The sequence below is a fragment of the Aquarana catesbeiana genome, linkage group LG10 (assembly GCF_042186555.1).
Source record: "Aquarana catesbeiana isolate 2022-GZ linkage group LG10, ASM4218655v1, whole genome shotgun sequence".
Lineage (NCBI taxonomy): Eukaryota > Metazoa > Chordata > Amphibia > Anura > Ranidae > Aquarana > Aquarana catesbeiana.
Window position 1 is genome coordinate 33,899,022 of NC_133333.1, and position 22,643 is coordinate 33,921,664.

At 44.1% G+C, this 22,643-nt stretch overlaps 1 protein-coding gene across 1 annotated transcript in view; it reads right to left on the minus strand.

Moving 5' to 3' along the window:
* Nucleotides 1–19,270, minus strand: part of LOC141110563 (phospholipase A2 inhibitor gamma subunit B-like) — a 41,112-nt gene extending 21,842 nt beyond the window's left edge. Inside the window, exon 1 of the mRNA XM_073601965.1 lies at nt 19,114–19,270. Within this exon, the coding sequence (XP_073458066.1) occupies nt 19,114–19,165 (52 nt within the window). The 5' untranslated portion in view covers nt 19,166–19,270. The remainder of the gene's footprint in view (nt 1–19,113) is intronic.
* Between the last annotated feature and the right edge of the window lie 3,373 nt (nt 19,271–22,643).

Sequence of the window (22,643 nt, forward strand, 5' to 3'; positions counted from 1 at the left end):
GCAAGGTGTTCACCTTATCGGTGTATGCGGCTTTTCCACCCACAGCCTTTTCCATAATAGATAGCGCGGGAATAACTTCCCTTATTTATTAGTTTCATTTAAAGTCCCAAATTCCCCCCCTTTATTTTTTATATGCGCGGTCATGCAACGTTGCACCCAAACTAAACTGATATCATTTTTTTTTTTTTTTATATATAAACGAAAAAAGGCCAAACATTTAAAAAAAACAATTTTTTTACTTTCTGCTATAAAACATATCCAAAAAAAAAAAAATCTAATTTCTTCATAAATGTTGGCCAAATTGTATTCTGCTACATTTTTTGGTTAAAAAAATCCCAATAAGTGTATATTGATCGGTTTGCGTGAAAGTTATAGCATCTACAGGCTATGGTATATATACTGGAATTTTTAATTTTCTTTTATACTACTAATGGCGTTGATCAGCGACTTATAATGGGACTGTGATAGTGCGGCGGCCAATCTGACACTAACTGATACTGGGGGAACTGACTAACTGTCACTGACATCGCCAGTGGCACTAATGCCGCGTACACACGAGCGGATTTTCCGTCAGAGTAGACTCTGACGGTCTTTCCGACGGAGTTCCGCTGAAACGGACTTGCCTACACACGATCAAACCAAAGTCCGATCGTTTAGAACGCGATGGCGTACGACGGGACTAGAAAAGGGAAGTTCAATAGCCAGTAGCCAATAGCTGCCCTTGCGTCGTTTTTGGTCTGTCGGACTAGTATACAGACGAACGGTTTTCTCGATAAGAATTGAGTCCGTTGGAAAGATTTGAAACGTTCTATTTCTAGGTCCGTCGGAATTTTTGAAAGAAAAGGTCCGATGAAGCCCACACACGATCGGAATGTCCGACGGAATGTCGGACCTTTTCTGCCGGAAAGTCCGGTCGTGTGTACGCGGCATAATGCAGTGATCAGTGATAATAATATACACTGTCACTGTACTAATGACACTGGCTGGGAAGGGCTTAACTAGGGCGATCAAGGGGTTAAAAGTGTGCCTAACTATGTGTAATGTGTGTAAAGCGTGCTGTTTTTTACTACTAGATCTCTCAGTTTCTCATCCCTGCTTTACAGGGATGAGAAACTGACAGATCCTCCCTTTGTATAGAGCCCTGTATTGTTTACCAACACGGAGCACTGTGCTGTGATTGGATACAGCTGTGCAGCAGGTCCCATTCGTGAATCATTGGCCGGGCATTGCTGACAGGCTCCCGATGTGTACAATTACAGTGGGCGCCCTAAACCTGGAAGTAGGCAGCGACCTACGGGTACATGGCTTTGCCTATGGCCGCCTCTTGCCCACAGTATGTTGTGGTGGTCTGAAAGTGGTTAAAGCAGAGCTACAAAATGTTCTTTAGCAAGGAACATGCATTCGACATGAATCTTTATGCTACCAAAATTAGTGTGTGCTGTAAATTGCCTCCAGCATTGCTCACGCTGCTTCTTGCTGCAGGCTGCCATTTTGCTGAGGCCCAGAGCCCCTGAGCAGCAGTAAATCTTTGGAGTATCAGCAGCCTCTACATTTTCAGCACAGTGCCTAAAAATAGAGAGTAACTGAGCATGTGCAGAGCAGTGTATTACTGAATTTTAGACAGTATAGGCACTTATTTTTAACTGGTTGTCGACCAGTACACGACGATATACATCGGCACGGCTGCGCAAATGGGCATACAGGTACGTCCCCTTTAAGACGTGGCATTGTGGGGGCGCTCGCGCCGCTGGCAGGGCGCAATTGCGCCCGCTGCGTACTCCGTGACCGTGCCCGCGGGTCCCGCAGGATCGATGTCCGCCGGTGTTCCGCGATTGTGTCACGGAGAGGCAGAACGGGGAGATGCCTATGTAAACAAGGTATTTCCCCGTTCTGCCTAGTGATATGACAGAGAGCTGTGGGAGCAGTGATCGCTGTCATGTGAGTTGTAGCCCATCCCCCCCCACAGTTAGAATCACTCCCTAGGACACACTTAACCCCTTCATCGCCCCCTAGTGTTTAACCCCTTCCCTACCAGTGTCATTTACACAGTAATTAGTGCATTTTTATAGCACTGATCGCTGTATAAATGACAATGGTCCCAAAATAGTGTGCGATGTGTCCGCCATAATGTCGCAGTCACGATAAAAATCGAATATCGCCACCATTACTAATAAAAAAATAATAATAATAAAATGCCATAAATCTATCCCCTATTTTGTAGATGCTATAACTTTTGTGCAAACCAATCAATATACGCTTATTGCGATTTTTTTTTCACCAAAAATATGTAGAAGAATACATATCGGCCTAAACTGAGGAAAAAAATTGTTTTTTTTATATAATTTTGGGGGATATTTATTATAGGAAAAAGTTAAAAATATTGCTTTTTTTTCCAAAATTGTCGCTCTTTTTTTGTTTATAGCGCAAAAAATAAAAACCGCAGAGGTGATCAAATACCACCAAAAGAAAGCTTTATTTGTGGGGAAAAAAAAGGACGTCAATTTTCTTTGGGTGCAAAGTCGCACGACCGCACAATTGTCAGTTAAAGCGATGCAGCGCCGTATTGCAAAAAGTGCTTTGGTCAGGAAGGGGGTAAAATCTTCCGGGGCTGAAGTGGTTAATGTTTTCAATAGCTATACCTGCAAAAGGGGCCAGTCTGAAGTGATCTAGCAGGACTTCATTTTTTGATGTTCTACTTTAAGTACAAAGGAGGGATTTAATGTCCTTAATCGAGTCCCTTTTTTGCTGATGGGCCCTGTTTTTTCTGGCACAGTAGAGCATCACGCAGGTGTCGGGCGATGCGTTTCACCTCTGATGTCCTCGTTTCATGTTTGGTAGATCTGGTGTACAATTCCTATTTTTAGCGGATAAATCAGGAACAGGCTGTGATGTACACCGTCCTTGTGATCTGACCACAGAACACGCTGAACCAAGTCAGCACCGGAGGGAAATCCAGATTGCGGTGTGCTTTATTAAAGTAATTGTTATAGAGGACAGGAAATTTCCACCCTTCATTTATATGCATACATATCTCTATCTATCTATCTATGAAACTATATACACTATATTACCAAAAGTATTGGGACGCCTGCCTGTACTCACACACATGAACTTTAACCACTTCAATACCGGCCACTTCTACACCTTCCTGCCCAGACCAATTTTCAGCTTTCAGCGCTGTCACCAGCGGCGGACTGACCATTCGGCCACTCGGGCACTGCCCGAGGGCCCCGGGCCACTAGGGGGCCCCATCAGGGTTGCCAGCCTCAGTAAAACCAGGGACAGTATGTATAATCTGTGTTTTTTTTACATCTGTCTCTGAAATGTCCCTTACTGACATCCTTTTGGTCGACAAATCCCGAGATTATAGCTGCCCCACCTCTCCAGTACCTTCTCAGCCAAAAGAAACATGTCTGTGTATACTGTGTGATTGTATACTGTGTGATTGTATACTGTGTGTGTGTATACTGTGTGATTGTATACTGTGTGTGTGTATACTGTGTGATTGTATACTGTGTGTGTGTATACTGTGTGATTGTATACTGTGTGATTGTATACTGTGTGATTGTATACTGTGTGTGTGTATACTGTGTGATTGTATACTGTGTGTACATGTCTGTGTATACTGTGTGATTGTATACTGTGTGTGTGTATACTGTGTGATTGTATACTGTGTGCGTGTATACTATGTGTGTGTATACTGTGTGTACATGTCTGTGTATACTGTGTGATTGTATACTGTGTGTATGTGTATACTGTGTGATTGTATACTGTGTGTGTGTATACTGTGTGTACATGTCTGTGTATACTGTGTGATTGTATACTGTGTGTGTGTATACTGTGTGTACATGTCTGTGTATACTGTGTGATTGTATACTGTGTGTGTGTATACTGTGTGATTGTATACTGTGTGTATGTATACTGTTTGGCCTCATAATCTCTTATTGCCCGGGGGCCCCATGAGTTGTCAGTCCGCCCCTGGCTGTCACACTTTGAATGACAATTGCGCTGTCATGCTACACTGTACCCAAGCTAAATTTTTATCATTTTGTTCCCACAAATAGAGTTTTCTTTTGGTGGTATTTGATCACCTCTGCAATTTTTATTTTCTGCTAAACAAATTTAAAAAAAGACTGAAAATTTTGAAAAAAAAACATTTTTTTTGTTTCTGTTACAAAACATTGTAAATAAGTACGTTTTCTCCTTCACTGATGGGGCTGCACTGATGGGCACTGATGAGGCTGCACTGATGAGGAGGCACTGATGGGGCTGCACTGATGTGCACTAATGAGGCTGCACTGATGGGCACTGATGAGGCTGCACTGATGGACACTGATGAGGAGGCATTGCTGTGCACTGATGAGGCTGCACTGGTGGGCGCTGATGAGGAGGCACTGATAGATGGCACTGATGAGGCTGCACTAATGTGCACTGATGAGGCTGCACTGGTGGGCGCTGATGAGGAGGCACTGATAGATGGCACTGATGAGGCTGCACTAATGTGCACTGATGAGGCTGCACTGATGGGCACTGATGAGGCTGCACTGATGGGCACTGTTGAGGCTGCACTAATGTGCACTTATGAGGAAGCACTGATGTGCACTGATGAGGAGGCACTGATAGAAGGCACTGATATGCACTGGTGATGCTGCACTAATGTGCACTGATGAGGCTGCACTGATGTGCACTGATGAGGCTGCACTAATGTGCACTGATGGTGCTGCACTAATGGGCACTGATGTGCACTGATGAGGCTGCACTGATGGGCACTGATGAGGAGGCATTGCTGTGCACTGATGAGGCTGCACTGGTGGGCACTGATGAGGAGGCACTGATAGATGGCACTGATGAGGCTGCACTGATGGGCACTGATGAGGCTGCACTGATGAGGAAGCACTGATGTGCACTGATGAGGAGGCACTGATAGATGGCACTGATGAGGCTGCACTGATGGGCACTGATGAGGCTGCACTGATGGGCACTGTTGAGGCTGCACTAATGTGTACTTATGAGGAAGCACTGATGTGCACTGATGAGGAGGCACTGATAGATGGCACTGATATGCACTGGTGATGCTGCACTAATGTACACTGATGAGGCTGCACTGATGTGCACTGATGAGGCTGCACTGATGTGCACTGATGGTGCTGCACTAATGGGCACTGATGAGGAGGCACTGATGTGCACTGATGAGGCTGCACTGATGGGCACTGATGAGGCTGCACTGATGGGCACTGATGAGGAGGCACTGATGTGCACTGATGAGGCTGCACTGATGGGCACTGATGAGGCTGCACTGATGGGCACTGATGAGGCTGCACTAATGTGCACTGATGAGGCTGCACTGATGAGGAAGCACTGATGTGCACTGATGAGGCGGCACTGATAGATGGCCCTGATGGGGCTGCACTAATGTGCACTGATGAGGAGGCACTGATGGGCACTGATGAGGCTGCACTGATGGGAAATGATGAGGAGGCACTAATGGGCACTCATATGCTGTACTGATGTGCACCGATAAGGCAGCACTAATAGGCACTGATGTGGAAGCTCTAATAGACGGCACGGATGGGCACTGATGAGGCTGCACTGATGATCAGCTCCCTGATTATCAGAGTAAACGATGTGCTGACAGGCTTGCCAGTTAACGGCTCTTATTTCCTCCCACACTGTCTGTCGATGTTCACCGGCACGTCTGTGTACATGTGATCAGCTATGATTGGCCCTTTGCCCCAATCTGTGATCTGCTAGCTCGCAGAGGGCGGGGCTCTGGGAGGACCTCTATTGACACCCTCCCAGAACTGGAAAACCACTCTGTAGCTGTCTTTTGGCTATAGCACGGTTGGCAAGTGGCTGAGTCTTGGCTGCTGGCAGCATAGAAAGGAAACCCTCCTTAATCTTCAGGTTGGCACCCCCCCCCCTTCTGGAGCTAAGAGATACTGTTCTGGACTTCTGGAAATTCTGGACTGTGAATAGATATAGAGAAGAGAAGACTGCAGATAAACAGGTACAACATATGTAGGAGGATTTGTTTAATCTCTGTGTGTTGTCACCCGAGGCCAGTCACTTCCCTGGACACATGGGCTGAGGGCTCTTTAGAGGAGTACTGAGGCGGGGTGCTGTGATGTTATCAGGAAGCTATCTACAGAACCCTGCCGGCCCCTCCCACTAGGCACGACCTGCATTGCATAGATAAGCACAGAGACCCAGTGATGATGTCATTGGGTCTAAAATAAAGCATGTAATAAAAACGGAAAGGTTTTATTTCAGATTTCCATTTGCATGTTGGGAGCGGGAGGAACCAGGGAAGGAAAATATAAGCAGATTTAACTTCAACTTTAAATCGCATTGCTTCCAGAACTGTCACCTCCAATGTAAGGCTTTGTTGGTTGAGTGCGTCATAAACTGTCCTTCACACATCGATCGCCCGCTAATGCTGAAAACATGTAAAATGAAGCAGCCTTGAGGTCCGATGGGGATTTGCAAAGAGAACGCAGAGAACTGACATCACATTCCTTTTAGCAATGTATTGATCTCACTTTGAAGAGGCGCTCGCCATCTGGTGATTGTAGACCAGAGTGAAGCATTATGGGTAGATGTAAATAGATGATTAGCTCTCTTATTATTGGTGGGGGGCATTCTGGATGGACTTGCACTGCATGAAATGACTAGTTTGTAGTCTAGAACAGGAGCCGCCAAACTTTCTAAACAAAGGGCCAGTTTATCATCCTTCAGACTTTAGGAGGGCCAGACTGTGGCCAGTGGGGGTAGAAAATGCCTCGGGCTTAGGGGTCAATGGCAGTATGTAAATTTCATACTCAGTAGGGAAAGGAATTATGCCCCATCATTGGTGTCAGGGGGAGGACTTGTACCCCATCATTGATGTCAGTGAATCGTGCCCCATTATTGATGCCAGTGGGGAGGACTCCTACCCCATCTTTGGCATCAGTGGGAGGAATCGTGCCCCATCATTGGTGTCAGTGGGAGGAATAGTGCCCCATCATTGGTGTCAGTGGGAGGAATCGTGCCCCATCATTGGTGTCAGTGGGAGGAATAGTGCCCCATCATTGGTGTCAGTGGGAGGAATCGTGCCCCATCATTGGTGTCAGTGGGAGGAATAGTGCCCCATCATTGGTGTCAGTGGGAGGAATCGTGCCCCATCATTGGTGTCAGTGGGAGGAATAGTGCCCCATCATTGGTGTCAGTGGGAGGAATATTGCCCCATCATTGGTGTCAGTGGGAGGAATTGTGCCCCATCATTGGTGTCAGTGGAAGGAAACGTGCCCCATCATTGGCGTCAGTGAATCGTACCCCATTATTGATGTCAGTGGGGAGGACTCCTACCCCATCCTTGGTGTCCGTGGGAGGAATCATGCCCCATCTTTGGCTTCAGTGGAAGGAATCGTGCCCCATTATTAGTGGGAGGAATCATGCCCCATCATTGGTGTCAGTGGAAGGAATCGTGCCCCATCATTGACGTCAGTGAATCGTACCCCATTATTGATGTCAGTGGGGAGGACTCCTACCCCATCATTGGTGTCAGTGGGAGGAATTGTGCCCCATTATTAATGTCAGTGGGGGAGGACGTTTACATCAGCATTTCTCCGTTCTTCCTCTCTGTGAGATGATCAATCGTATCCCCGCGGACATCGAGTCCGCGGGACCCACGTTCACACTCACCGAGCTCCCAGCGGGCACGCGCCCGCAACCCGCCTCTTAAATGGCAACGTACAGGTACATATATCTGCCTGTACGTGCCCTTCTGCCGCAGTATATCTGTGTAAGGCGGTCGGGAAGAGGTTAAAAAAGACTCTTGGACGTGCATCTTAAAGAACACAACATACAGGAATATGGGAAATCATTATAGACCCGGACACACGTTCACCTACACAGGTTGAACTGATGGATTATTGTCTTTATTCAACCTTACCTATCATGTAACTATGTAACCTCCCATCCGCCATACTGTCAAATGATGAGCAAGAGGCGGCTCTCTCGTTCTGGTCCTGGGGGGTTTAACACACAATCCAGTGGCTGCACCCCCGCCCCGTCCCCACCGCTGCACCCCGCCGCCGCATACCACCATGCTTTCCAGGCTCCGCTTGCCCACCGGTGGGCCCGGGAGCTCCATGGCGGGTGGAGGGGAAGGAGAAGAGCGGATACATGTCCGCTGCCTCCCCTTCTTTGTGTGACCCGGAAAGCGACGTCTCTGACGTCACTTCCGGGTCAAGCCCTCGGTGCCCCCCGCTCGCTTAGCAGGAAAAGGATGTTTTGCAATGCGATGTGCATTGCAAAACATTCAGTACAGCCCAGAGGAGACATCATCCGGGGTCTTTAAAGAGAACCTGTCACCTATCACGTAGGGGACTTTTTGCCCCCCCCCCCCATGTAATGGAAAAAAAAAAAATTAAGTAAAAAAAGTTTTCATTTCATTTTTTTGCAAAAAAATAAAGTTACACCCAAGCACATAAAAACCCGAAAAAAAATGAATGCCCCCTATCCCCACATATACGCACATACAAACGTAAACGCATGTGTTGAGGCTGCCTACGCGTCAATTGCGATACATTGTGTTACATATCGCCTCGCACATCAGAGGGAGAGCAATAATTCGAACACAAGACCTCTTCCGTAAGACAAAACTGATAATTATAGGGGGGCGTTTGAAGCGTCTCCTATAGAAAATATAGGGTACTGAAGTTTATCGCCATTTCACAGGAGCACGCTAATTTAAGGTTGGACATGTTGAGTATCTCTGTACTCGGCGCAACCTCATCTTTTATATTTTACCAAAAATGTGGGTTTATTATGTTTGTTTGCGCAAAAATTCACTTTAATGTGTTTTTTACTGAAATTTTGCATTGCTAGACCTTTGTGGTAATAACGTGACGTAAAAAAAAAAATTGGAGCTACCACTATTTAATTCTCTAGTGTGTCTGCCTTCATAAAATATATAATGTTTGGGGGTTTTGTGTAATCTTCAGGCTGACAATGATTTTTTAAACGTGTGCAAAAAAACCCCCCCGCAAAAACGGCTCTGGCAGTGAAAGGGTTAACCACTTCAGCCCCGGAAGGATTTACCCCCTTCCTGACCAGAGCACTTTTTGCGATACGGCACTGCGTCGCTTTAACTGACAGTTGCGCGGTCGTGCGACGTTTCACCCAAACAAAATTGACGTCCTTTTTTCCCCACAAATAGAGCTTTCTTTTGGTGGTATTTGATCACCTCTGCGGTTTTTATTTTTTGCACTATAAACAAAAAAAGAGCGACAATTTTGAAAAAAAAAGTACGGTACTACTTTTTACTTTTTGCTATAATAAATATCCCCCAAAAATATATAAAAAAAAATTTTCCTTTCTTAGTTTAGGCCGATATGTACTCTTCTACATATTTTCGGTAAAAAAAAAAATCACAATAAACGTATATTGATTGGTTTGCGCAAAAGTTATAGCGTCTACAAAATAGGGGATAGATTTATGGCATTTTATTATTATTATCTTTTTTATTAGTAATGGCGGCAATCTGCGATTTTTATCATGACTGCGACATTATGGCGGACACAACGGTCACTTTTGACACTATTTTGGGACCATTGTCATTTACACAGCGATCAGTGCTATAAAAATGCACTGATTACTGTGTAAATGACACTGGCAGGGAAGGGGTTAAACACTAGGGGGCCATCAAGGGGTTAAGTGTGTCCTAGGGAGTGATTCTAACTGTAGGGGGGATTGTCTCATTAGGACATGACAGAGATCACTGCTCCCGATGACAGGGAGCAGTAGATCTCTTGTCATATTGCTAGGCAGAATGGGGAATGCCTTGTTTACATAGGCATCTCCCCGTTCTGCCGATCCGTGACACGATCGCGGGTCCCCCGCGGACATCAAGTCCGCGGGACCTACGGGCACGCTCACAGAGTACGCGGCGCGTGCGCGTCCACTATGCCGCGATTTAAAGGGGATGCACCTGTACGCCCATTTGCCCAGCCATGCCATTGTGCCAACGTATATCGTCGTGCGCTGGTCGGCAAGGGGTTAAAGGTATATGAGAGATCTGGGGTCTTTTTTCATCATTTTTTTTTTTTTAAAGAAAATTCTCCTAGTGTATGGCCAGTTTTACATAGCAGATGGGCTGTTTTGTCTTCATAGATTTTAATCTGCACCAGTAAGCAAAGGACGATTGAATGGTGAGAAACCCAGGAAGATTGTAGAAAAAAAAGACATTCAAACTGCAAAATTAAGTAAAGGGATTTTCAAAATTTCAAAACCAAATGATAATTCCTAAAATATCATGGTAGTTCTCGATGCTTTACAGATGGCTAATTGCAGTCCTGGTGAAAACCAAGCGTAGGCGACACCCCATGGCGGAGCTTTCATACAAGACAGCCACAAAGTGATGCTATTTTCAGGCTGTAGCTAAAAAGTCCCACAAAAGAGGAATATAAAATTAGGTGTTTTCCAGACTTGTTTTTCCCCCACTAAAGAAGAAACAAGCTTGTCAGTAACCAGGTTGAAACTAGGTTGTCCATAACAGGTCTATTCTGATATGAATCCTTTTTTTACGAGGGATGTACCAAAAGTAATGCAAAAGTGGGCACAGCTTCTTTATTAACCCTTCTGGTCAGCCTCCTGTAGCTAAACATATATACAGTATAGAAAGCAGTTTTTGGAGAGATTTTGGACTTTATGGGTGCATTACAGCATGAATATCACACAATATGTGTAAAAAAAATACTTTTATTTGAATAAGAATAAATTGAAAATCATTGCATATAATACATGCGCATCCGGTTGTGTAAATGGGACGCATTTGTATGATGTTAAAGTGGTTGAAAAACACAAGAAAAAAAAAAAAAACCTGCAAGACAAAAGCATAATGAGCTAGTATGCATAACATACTAGCTCATTATGTATTACTTACCTTAGATCGAAGCCCCTGCAGCAGTCCTCGTTCATCGCTCCCGGATTTACTTCTGGGTATCGCGGGCTCCGACAATGTGATTGGCCAGAGCCGCGATGACGTCACTCCACAGGTTGGGAGCTGCCGGTAACAGCACAGTCTAACTGAAGCAACGGCGTGTACGTGCCATTGCTTCAGTTTACTTCAGTGCGCATGTGCCAATGACGTCGGCACATGCATATACAGGGGATATCTCCTAAACCGTTCAGGTTTAGGAGATATCCAGGGTAGTTACAGGTAAGCCTTATTATAGGCTTACTTGTAGCAAAAAGTGTGTTGTAAGAGTTTACAACCACTTTAAAATTGCCTTTTCCATACTTGATTTTTCTACATGTTTCGCCATACGGCTTCTTCAGGAAAAGCGTGGAATTTCATCTACCAAACAAACACATACATCAATAAAGTACATTTCACATACAGGTTTACAGTACCTCAAAAATCACATAACATGTATATACAAATGGATGCACCCCATACATGGCAGATATCCCTGTGTGTTGGTTCCTACCTCTGAGACTCCCAGTATCCTGTTTTGAAAGGAATTTGAAAGAAAGCCTCAGTTAGCTATTAGAATATTGGTCTGTTTAAATGCTCTGGAATGAGAACAGGAACTTATTTATATTCATTATGCCTTCTGATCCCTCCCTGCGGGAGATCCGGCATATTCGGGCTAACCACCTTGGTCGGTTGTATGCATTCAGACATTGGATTTTACTCCTCCTTCACGATTTGTCCATAATCTGGCCCCTATCCTCATCAATCAGAGGTAGGAACCAACACACAGGCATATCTGCCATGTATGGGGTGCATCTATTTGTATATACATAGTATGTGATATTTGAGGTACTGTAAACCTGTATGTGAAATGTACTTTATTGATGTATGTGTCTATTTGTTTGGTAGATTCCATGCTTTTCCTGAAGAAGCCATATGGCGAAACATGTAGAAAAAATCAAGTGTGGAAAAAGCAGTTTTACATCATACAAACGCGTCCCATTTACACAACCAGATGCAAACATTTTGTATGCAATGATTTTAAATTTATTCTTATTTAAATAAAAATATTTTTTTTACACATATTGTGTGATATTCATGTTGTAATGCACGCATAAAGTCCAATATTTTTTATATATATATATATATATATATATATATATATATATATATATGTATATATATTTTTTATATACGGTATATACAATATACACGATGAGGCATTTCTAGGTAGGGGACGTGCGTATGTGCCAGCCCCCGTCTGTGCTGACATTCGTGGCCAATTCCTGGCCAATGATTTATGACTGGGACCTGCTAATCAGCTGAGCGAATGACAGATTAGAGCCCTGCATTGGTAAACAGCAGTGATGTGGCTGTTTTTTTTTCCTCCCTGCATAGCAGGGAGTAAAAACAGTTGAATCACTTAGTAAAAGCAGCACATACTACACACATTGCACTTGCTAGGCACGCAGTTAACTCTCTGATTGCCCCTCATTAGTACAGTGACAGTGTATATATAGTTCCCAACTGTCCCTGATTTCGAGGGACTGTCCCTGATTTGGAATTAAGCCCCCTTTGTCCTTTTTCCTCCTCATTTGTCCCTCATTTTGGTCTAATCTATATAGCTGTATATAAAATGCATTTTTTATCTTTCAAAAAGTGTTTCCCAGTGCTAAGCTTTTTATCCAATTTCTCAATTGCCGCATTTGTAAATTTCAAATATAAAGGAATAGTAGTGGTAAAAATAAGCACTTGTGGGTTTAACTAATCTTTTTTTTTTGTAGAATTCTCCTTTAAGGGGGAGCGTGGCAGGGTGTGTGTCCTATGCCTACAAACTTTTGCTAATAGGTGTCCCTCCTTCCCATCTCAAAAAATTGGGAGGTATGGTGTATAGTATTAGCACCATTCACTGTATTAGTGTCACTTGTGATTTCAGTGTCATTTTGTCAGTTCCCACCCGGTGTCAGTTAGTGTGAGATTGTCCTCTGCACTATAGCAGTTCTACTAGAAGTCGCTGACCTTCTGCAGGGGAGTTGAATAGGTCATTCAAATTTCATGTGTTAGTAGAGTGACTACTCTTATTTGCTGCACCGATGAGGAGAGGGGCCACCAACTCTGACATTTTAATACTGGGTGGGTGGAGGTAGCTTAGCTTGTGAAAAAGTTTCTTCTAAAGGTGAAGACTTCAGACTCGATGACCCACCTGTAGCCTCCAAAGCAAGGGGCTCTCACTTTAAGGGTTGGAATTAGAGCAGCAGGAGGATTGAGACTCTGGTTATGGAGGAGCTCAGGACCTCACTTAGGTTTCTAAGCAAAATTAAAAGCTAGCCAATGATTCAGCGACCAAAGTCCCAACAGACATACAGTTAGACCAACTCTTCCTCTAGTAACTCATATTCTTAATCATTGCAGATAATTAATGGATTCCAAGCAGAAGCAACATTGAGTTCTTGATGAAGGAGGGATGTGGGCTGTCCGACATCTACAGAAGTCTACAGAATGTTTACAGGGATGTCACCACTGACAAGAGCAATGTCTTGTCATTAGTGAATCTTGTCAATGGTGTCATCTCTGTAAACATTCTGTAGCCTTCTGTGGATGTTGGACAGTCTGCACCGCTCCTTAGTCAAGAACACAATGATGGCATGTTGCTTCTGCTTGGAATCCGTTATTTACCTGCAATGAAAAAGAAGACGCCAAACCCATCAGAAGCCATACTCAATTGCAAACCTGAGGGGGATTTCCAGAACTTAATTTGCCCTAATGACTCCTGTCCTCACGGCTGCAAAACAAGTAGTGGCATAGGCCTGACTAACAAGGAACATACCCTTCGCTGAGGTCAAATCTCGCATGTATTGGACCATGGTCAACGAAAACTAACCATGGTCTCCAAAACTCAATGGCCAAATTCCATAATATCTAGGACCCCTCAAGGCCTTCCATCCAACGTCCTTTGATCATCGCTTATTGGACCTCTAATGGTCACTTAAGGCATATAACAACACAAGCTGCTGAGCACCACTTCAGCCAACCCCTCCCTTCCCCCCTTCCCACCTTTAATTCCCTATATCCCCTAAACTTTTGGTTTCTTCCCACCCCCTTACCTCCTATTGATATCTTCTCCCCTCTTCTTCTAATTTTGCTGTTCTTTCTCCTTACTTATATAAGAAAAAGGGGCATGACTCCTGAGTTTCTGGTACGGGTCCTCCATATCCATAGTCTTCTGCATTCCAATTCCAACACGGAAAGTGAGAGCCCCTTGCTTTGGAGGCTACAGGTGGGTCATCAAGTGCAGAAGTCTTCACCTTCAGAAGAAACTTTTTCACAAGCTAAGCTACCTCTACCTACCCAATACTAAAATGTCAGACCTGGGTGGCCCCTTAAAACAGCTTTCATGAGGACTACATTTTTTTTTTTTCCTTCCGACTTTACCTCCTCTCCTCATTGGTGCAGTAAAGAAGACCCTGTCAGGAGCATCTAGTACTCCTGCTCCTCATTCCAGCATCCTGGTTTTAGCGGTGGCATTCTCCTTGGCTGTCTGTCCACCTGCAAGGTAATTAATGTGGCCTCTGTCTGGGTGGAGACCAAATCTTATTTAAGCCAGCCACGCCTGCAGTCTCATGCTTGTGATAGGGAGTGTAATACCACAAACAACCTCCCTGTTTGTCTGCCCTGCTCTGCTAGATTGGCTTACCTTGTTGACGACCTTGGATCGGATATCGACTATTCCCTGAACTCTGCTTGCCTTTTGACTTCGGACATTAACCTTGACTATTCTGAACCTTGCCTGTCTGCCAACCGCAAGTACCTGCTTGCTTTGCTTAGTTGGTGCCTGACCTGGCATGGTGGCCAGGCACTAGAGCATTGTGTGTAAATCCTGGGGGCAACTGAGTACCGGTAGGCCTGCTTGCCTTATGGGAAAGGGGGCTGCTATAGGTGAAGAACACAAAGGCAGCTATAGTGTCTGACCACCTGCATTAAGGGTGAGCATGACGGACCCACCTCCTTGCTGTGCCCTATTGTCCACTAATGTAAAATTGCACCAGTTGCATGCAACCCATGCGCACAGCAAACTTATACTTTTTTAAAGACGAATTTTAGCCAAAAACAACAAGATAAAAATGGATAGACCATTACAAGGTAACATAACAAAACCATCTTTCGCTGAAATATTCACCTTTAGTCCAGAGCTTTCCTCCGCAGTACTTTTTTCTGCCACAGGGTGTCCTCAGTCTGATGGTGAAAATTCTTTTTAACTCGCTTCTTCTGAGCCCAGGCTTTCCTAGACCCGCCCCAGCCTGCATCTGGGCAGTGAAATGTGACGCAGCCCAGTGATGAGCTCACGCCTCTGTCGCTGTGCTTTCTTCTCTTCTCCGCATGCTTCTTGATGGCACATGAACTCCAAACCCTCTTGTCTTGAATTGTATTGTAGCTGTACCATCCCCCTTTATATTGTATAGTGTGAAAACTATGGGTGCTATATAAATCTTTTATAATAGTGAACTAATTGGCTCCTTGTGCTGCATACCCCCTCTTCCAGTCTTAACTCTGCTGTACAGGGACTATAAAAAGCTGATACAGGTGCTTAATCTCTCTGGATTAATTCTTACAATGATTGTGTCTTTTTGGGAGTTCAGCTCCCAAACTATTTCTACATAATTGAATTAAAATAGTTAAAAAAAATGAGTAAAGTAGCCAACGCAGAACAATAAATAATAAAAAAGAAGCCGTTCTGCAGCTGGAACCGTTTCAACAAGTCAATTATTCTTTCAGCCTGACGGGGGTTTATTGCCAAATGACTTTCCATTTGCTATCTCGCTAATGGCTGTGAGGTCAGCGGGCTGTCTTTTGGGGGATGAGATCTCAATTAGATGTTACCGTCTACCTGCAGTCCCTGGGGAAGGGGGGTGCTGTACTTCATGTACTCGGCACATCCGATAAGGGATGGGAACCTTGGCTTGTGGGTGGCATATTTTTGCATTATCTGTGCATTATGTCATATCATGTGTGTGTATATATATACTTGCATATTGTATATATAGATAGATATATACAGTATATGTCCATTTCTGTCTGTCTGCCCCATGGATTCTCTTTGTCTCTCCCTATCACCCTGTCTATATCCCCCCCCCCCCCTTCTCTATTTCTTCCCCTCGCTCTCCCTGTGATAATCTGTCTCATTTTCCGTATCCCTGCAGTGAGGACATCCAGCAAGCCTGTTCGATGTGCGTCACAACCAGACATAACCCAGACACCAAAAACTGCGCACTTACAAACTAGGAAGCAGGATTGGAACCAGCTACCTGAATCATAACCCGTCGTCACCCATCCTACAAATCCCCTTTGGCTCTTCCTGGCACCTGTTCAGCGCTTTAGATTGCAAGCTCCTTTGACCGGTTCACTCGATCCTATTGTACATTCCTCGATCCTATTGTAGATGCATAGATCCTATTTCTTTCAATATTTGAATAAGTCTGCCGTCGTCACCCACCCTACGGATCCCCTTGGCTCTTCCTGTCCCCTCTTCTTCACTTTAGATTGTAAGCTGAGCGGGTCACTTGAACCTATTTTACAATCCTTGATCCTATTGTATGTTTCCTGATCCTATTTATTTCAAAACCTAAATAATGACCCTAAGCCTCCCATTGTCACCCATCCTACAGATCCCTTTGGCTCTTCCTGTCACCTGTTCATCGCTTTAGATTGTAAGCTCCTTTGACCGGTTAACGCAATCCTATTGTAAATTCCCTGACCCTCTTGTACATTCCTTGATGATATTGTACAATCCTTGATCCCATTGTATGTTCCCTGATCCTATTTATTTCAAAACCTAAATAATAACCCAAAGCCTCCCATCGTCACCCATCCTACAGATCCTTTTGGTTCTTCCTCTCACCAGTTCATAATTTTAGATTGTAAGCTCTTTTGAGCAGTTTACTCAATCTCATTGTACCTTCCTTGATCCTATTTCTTCCAATACCTGAATAATAACCCTAAGCCTCCCATCGTCACCCATCCTACAGATCCCCTTTGGCTCTTCCTGTCACCTGTTCATCTCTTTAGATTGCAAGCTCCTTTGACCAGTTCACTCGATCCTATTGCATTTCCTTGATATTAGTGTAGATTCATGGATCCTATTTTTTCAATACTTGAATAATAAACCTAAGCCTCCCTTCATCACCCATCCTACAGATCCCTTTGGCTCTTCCTGTCATCTGTCCATTGCTTTAGATTGTAAGCTCCTTTGTCTTGTTCACTCAATGCTAATGTAAGCCCCCTGACCCTCTTGTAGATTCATTGATCCTATTTATTTCAATACCTGAATATTAACCCTAAGCCTCCCATCGTCACCCGTCCTACAGATCCTTTTGGTTCTTCCTGTCACCAGTTCATCACTTTCGATCGTAAGCTCTTTTAACCAGTTTACTCGATCCCATTGTACCTTCCTTGATCCTATTTCTTTCAATACCTGAATAATAACCCTAAGCCTCCCTTCGTCACTCATCCTGCAGATCCTTTTGGCTCTTCCTGTCACCTGTTCATCACCTAGATTGCAAGCTCCTTTGGCCGGTTCACTCGATCCTATTGTAAATTCCCTGACCCTATTGTAGATTCATTGATCCTATTTGTTTGAATATCTAAATAATAACCCTAAGCCACCGGTCATCACCCATCCTACAGATTCCCTTGGCTCTGGTTGTCACCAGTTCATCACTTTAGATTATAAGTTTCTTTGACTGGTTAACTTGATCCTATTGTACCTTCCGTGATCCTGTTGTACCTTCCGTGATCCTGTTGTACCTTCTCTGATCCTATTGTACATTCCGTGATCCTATTGTACCTTCCGTGATCCTGTTGTACCTTCTGTGATCCTATTGTAGCTTCCGTGTACCTATTGTACCTTCCGTGATCCTATTGTACCTTCCGTGATCCTATTGTACCTTCCGTGATCCTATTGTACCTTCCGTGATCCTATTGTACCTTCTGTGATCCTATTGTACCTTCCTTGAGCCTATTGTATCTTCCTTGATCCTATTGTACCTTCTGTGATCCTATTGTATGTTCCTTGAACTGTTTTATCATGTTGCTGTAAAAAAAAAAAAAAAAAAAAAAAAAGAAAGAGGGGGGGGGGGGGGGGGGGAGGTGCCCCAAGCAACAAGATCCCAACTGCCATTTTACATTCCAAGATACCACAGGGTAAGGTAAAATATGATCCAGGCAACACCCATTTATCCTTTTCCTTCCACTTGACTGTGTGTTTTTGGGCAGGAACTACAGGTTGCAGCATGCCCCATCAGCATGGTGGGTGGAGCAGGTCTCCAGCTACAATTTTTTTGTACAAACCTTACTATACACAATATATTATTATAAAAAAAATGGCAGTTATATTCAACGATTATTGCAGTTACCATTTCTTGTGCAAACCTTACTATGTATAATATATTAATATAAAAAAATGGCAGTTATATTCAGTGATTATTCCAGCTACAATCTCTTGTACAAAACTTACTATACATAAAATATCAATATTAAAAAAATGGTAGTTTTTTTCAGCAATTACCCCCCATGCAACAAATTTGCCAGATTTGCCCCTTTCTTTTTTTTTTTTTGCACTCTCCCTGCCACAATGATAAAAAAAAAAAAAAAAAAACACCACCCATAGCCGCTACCGTTTTCAAAGGGAATGAACAACAATTGGCGCGGTCGCAGGATGCGTTACAAAAATTTCCCCTCATGCTAAAAAAAAAAAAAATGTCTGCGGCCAAATTTTGTTAAAAATTTAACGAATGGCCCTTAAAACTTTGCTAACAGTTGTATAATTGTGCCTGAATTCTTTCAAAATACGATCAGTTCTATAAAGAACCTTTTTTTTTTTCCCTTCTGCATTAATAGTAGCTTTGGGTTGAGAACACGGAACAACGTTAACAACATTAACCTGTTTTTTTTTTTTTTTTTTTGGGGGGGGGGTTGGATTGGAAGTCGACTCCTATTGTCGATGCATTAATCAATAATTTATACAGATTAATTTAAGATATCTGCAGATGTCGTAGTCAGGTGCATGCTGTAGGTCATTTATATTGTAGGATGCATGCAGGTGCCTATAGAAGGAACAGAAATTAATGGATGGATGTTCAGCTAGCAAAGAAAGTCCTCACCTCCTCCCAGAAAAGCAGCTACCAGCCAGAGCACGGTCACAGACGCAGCCATGGTGCTTGCAGAGCTTTGGGTTACTGCGAAGCTGCTTCAATGCTCTCGATCATCCCATCCTAAAGGGTGTGGCATTTTATACGCAGAATGCAAGGGGGGAGATGGAACAGATTTTGTACAGGCAAAACAGGGGAGGAGGGCGGGGGGGGGGAGCAGACCAATAAGATTTCGGCCAGAGGAAGATTTGTGCGTCATTTTACAAAATGCAAAACCGTCTTAGTAGCAGAATCATCAGGCCTGGATTATTTTACGACACCCCCCCCCCCTCCTTCCTGAGACCCTCAGGATTTTGTCACGGCAGAATAAAAAAAAAGGGGGGGGTGGACTTGCCCCAGTTTTTAAGAACGATAGACCCCCTTATTTTTATGCGCATTCGGATAATAACTCTTTCGCTGACGCTTGTCGCCCGTTCAATGGCTGTCAGGAGGACTTTATTTTATTACCTAAAAAATAAAAGTTAACGGTTTCAGTGCCTTTGTTAGCATGGAGGAGCAGTCTCAGGATTCTGCTGAGCAATGAGATGAAATGGTGGGTTTACCCCTTTGCGTGAAAATAGCAATGGAGGCGCCAGGCAGTTGCAAGGCAGTTTAAAGGGGACCTGTCTAGATGAAGTATATTGAAGACAAAAGATAGGTAGATAGATAGGGCTCATTTATTTATGTATTTTATTTATTATTATTATTATTATTATTATACAGGATTTATATAGCGCCAACAGTTTGCGCAGCGCGTTACAACACAGGGGGAAACAAAACGGTTACAATACAATTCAATACAGGAGGAATCAGAGGGCCCTGCTCGTTAGAGCTTACAATCTAGAAGGGAGGGTTGAGTGATACAAAAGGTACTAACTGTGGAGGAGGCTGGTGATGGAGAAAATCAAAGTACAGTCATTGGGTGGAGGCAGGATAGGCTTCTCTCAAAAGGAGAGTTTTTAGGGATCGTCTAAAAGCAAACAGAGTAGGAGATAATTGGACAGATTGGGGTAGGGAGTTCCATAGGATGGGAGAGGCTCTGGAGAAGTCCTGGAGGCGAGCATGGGAGGAGGTGATAAGGGAGCTAGAGAGCAGGAGATCTTGGGAGGAATGAAGAGAACGGTTAGGTTGGTATTTTGAGACTAGGCTAGTGATGTAGGTGGGGGCAGAGTTGTGGATTGCTTTGTAAGAAGTTGTTAGTATTTATTTATTTATTTATTTTTGGTACTTATATAGCACCGTCAATTTACACATTCACATCAGTCCCTGCCCTCAAGGAGCTTACAATCGAAGGTCCCTAAGGACGGCCATACATGGCTCGAATCTCAGCCAGTTCAGCAGGAACCGGCCAAGATTCGAATCGTTAATGGGCAGGCTGAATGTACCAAGTTGATCGGTCAACTTGGGTGCAACCAGCCTGCTGACTTCTCTTTCAATTATCGATAGCAGCTGCTATAGACACTAGCAATAATCATTGTCTTCTCCCGGCAGGGGCAACTTCCCCCGACCCCCCCGGCCGGGAGAAGACAATTGCTGATTTCCCTATCAACACTGTCTGCATCATAGGCATGCACAGGGAGTGTGCTAAGTGTTCAAGGGCACACCCTAATCACCCTGTGTATCAGGGCCACTAATAAGGCAGTACAGCCGGCCCTCCTGTACCGGGCCCAGGTCCTATCAGTTCAAAGGGGAGCTCTGGCACCTGCCCAGCAAGAGAATTGGCTGTAATGCCTTATTGCAGATACCAATCCTCTTGTTCCTCCCTCTGCAGCACTGCCAGCTCCTCCTCATCTTCCTCCCTCCATCTGCGCTGCATGGGGATTGGGGGAAGGGGCCGGTAAACACCTTATTTACCGGCCCCTTCTTTTCTAAATAAACACAGCGAGCGATCGGTACCAATCGCTCCTGTGTCCATTAATCACTTATAGTAAACTGTGTTTACTATGCTTCAGTTTGTGAATGAATAGGAAGCCTGTAAAAAAAAAAAAAAAAGTACAAAAAAAAAAAAAAATTAAAATTCATAAAAATATTGCTTTGCTCTCTATAATTTCTGCCATGGCATAGCATCACAGCCATGGCAAGTGCATACCCCTAGCCATGTGGGCAGACTGAAGATGTTTGTGCAAGGGGGCCTGTGTCCTGAAGTGTGGTCCCTTGCAAATTAACTGACTGACTGCCTGTTGCTTGAAATGCAATTATGTGCCCAGAGTTTCCTTTAAAAGAAGAAAAGGAACTGCTAGGGAATGTAGTCCATTTAGAACAAAAGTTCATGGATGGTAACCGGTTATGGACACTGAAGGCGTAGTTAGTTAGAATAGGCTGTGATAAAGAAATGGTTGCCTATTTCTTCAAATAATGGACTCCTACACATATATCGGGACTCTAATGCCGTATACACACGACCGGACTTTTCAACAGCAAAGGTCCGACGGAACGAATCCGCCGGACAATCCGATCGTGTGTGGGCTTCATCGGACCTCTGCTATCGAAAAATCAGACGGACTTTAGATTTGGAACATGTTTCAAATCTTTCCGACGGACTCGAGTCCGGTTGAGAAATCAGTTCGTCTGTATGCTAGTCCGAAGGACTAAAACCCGACGCTAGGGCAGCTATTGGCTACTGGCTATGAACTTCCTCATTTTAGTCCGGTCGTACGTCATCACGTTCGAAACTATCGGACTTTGGTGTGATCGTGTGTAGGCAAATCAGTTGTGTCGGAACTCCGTCGGAACTCGGAAAGTCTGACGAAAGTCTGCTCGTGTGTACACGGCATTACTGATTGAAGTACTGCTAAAAGTTTTTTAGTTCTATACTAATGATGAAAGGGGCGGCATTCTTACAGAGAATGGGGCTCACTTTCAAAACAATATAAATAATGTAGACATATATAGGATGTTCTTACATTTCATGCTGCCCTCGGCTGAGGACCAGTTTAAATCACTGTGTACATATCGCACAATGCTTTTAAAGGATAGGATGCTTTTGCATTTTCTTTCTTTTCTTCTGATGTTGCTGAATCGGTGCGTCTTCCTTGTCTAAGGAGAGATAGGGATCTAGCCGGATCACAACAATAACCATTTGTACATTATTACAACTGGTATATATTGAATAGATAGTTAGGGAGCAACGCTATTGCTTTACTGCCTTGAAATATAAATAATTATTTTTGATATCTAAATGTCATACGTGACTAACTACCTTATTTATCAGCGTATAACACACACTTTTTTTCCCCTGAAAATAGGGGGAAAATCGCGGGTGCGTGTTATACGCTGACAGCGTACCTCGGAGGAGAAGGAGGGGGACAAGTGCCGCCAGAAATCACCGAGTCGTCATCTCCTCTCCACTTGGCTCTTCGCTCGGCTCTAACTCGGCTCTCACTCGGCTCTCACGTCACACACACAGTCCTGCCACCGCCACCGGCATTGGACCAGGGTTCTGTCTATCACAGGAGCTGGTCCAATGCTGATGGCGGAGGCAGGACTGTGTATGTGACTGCCGA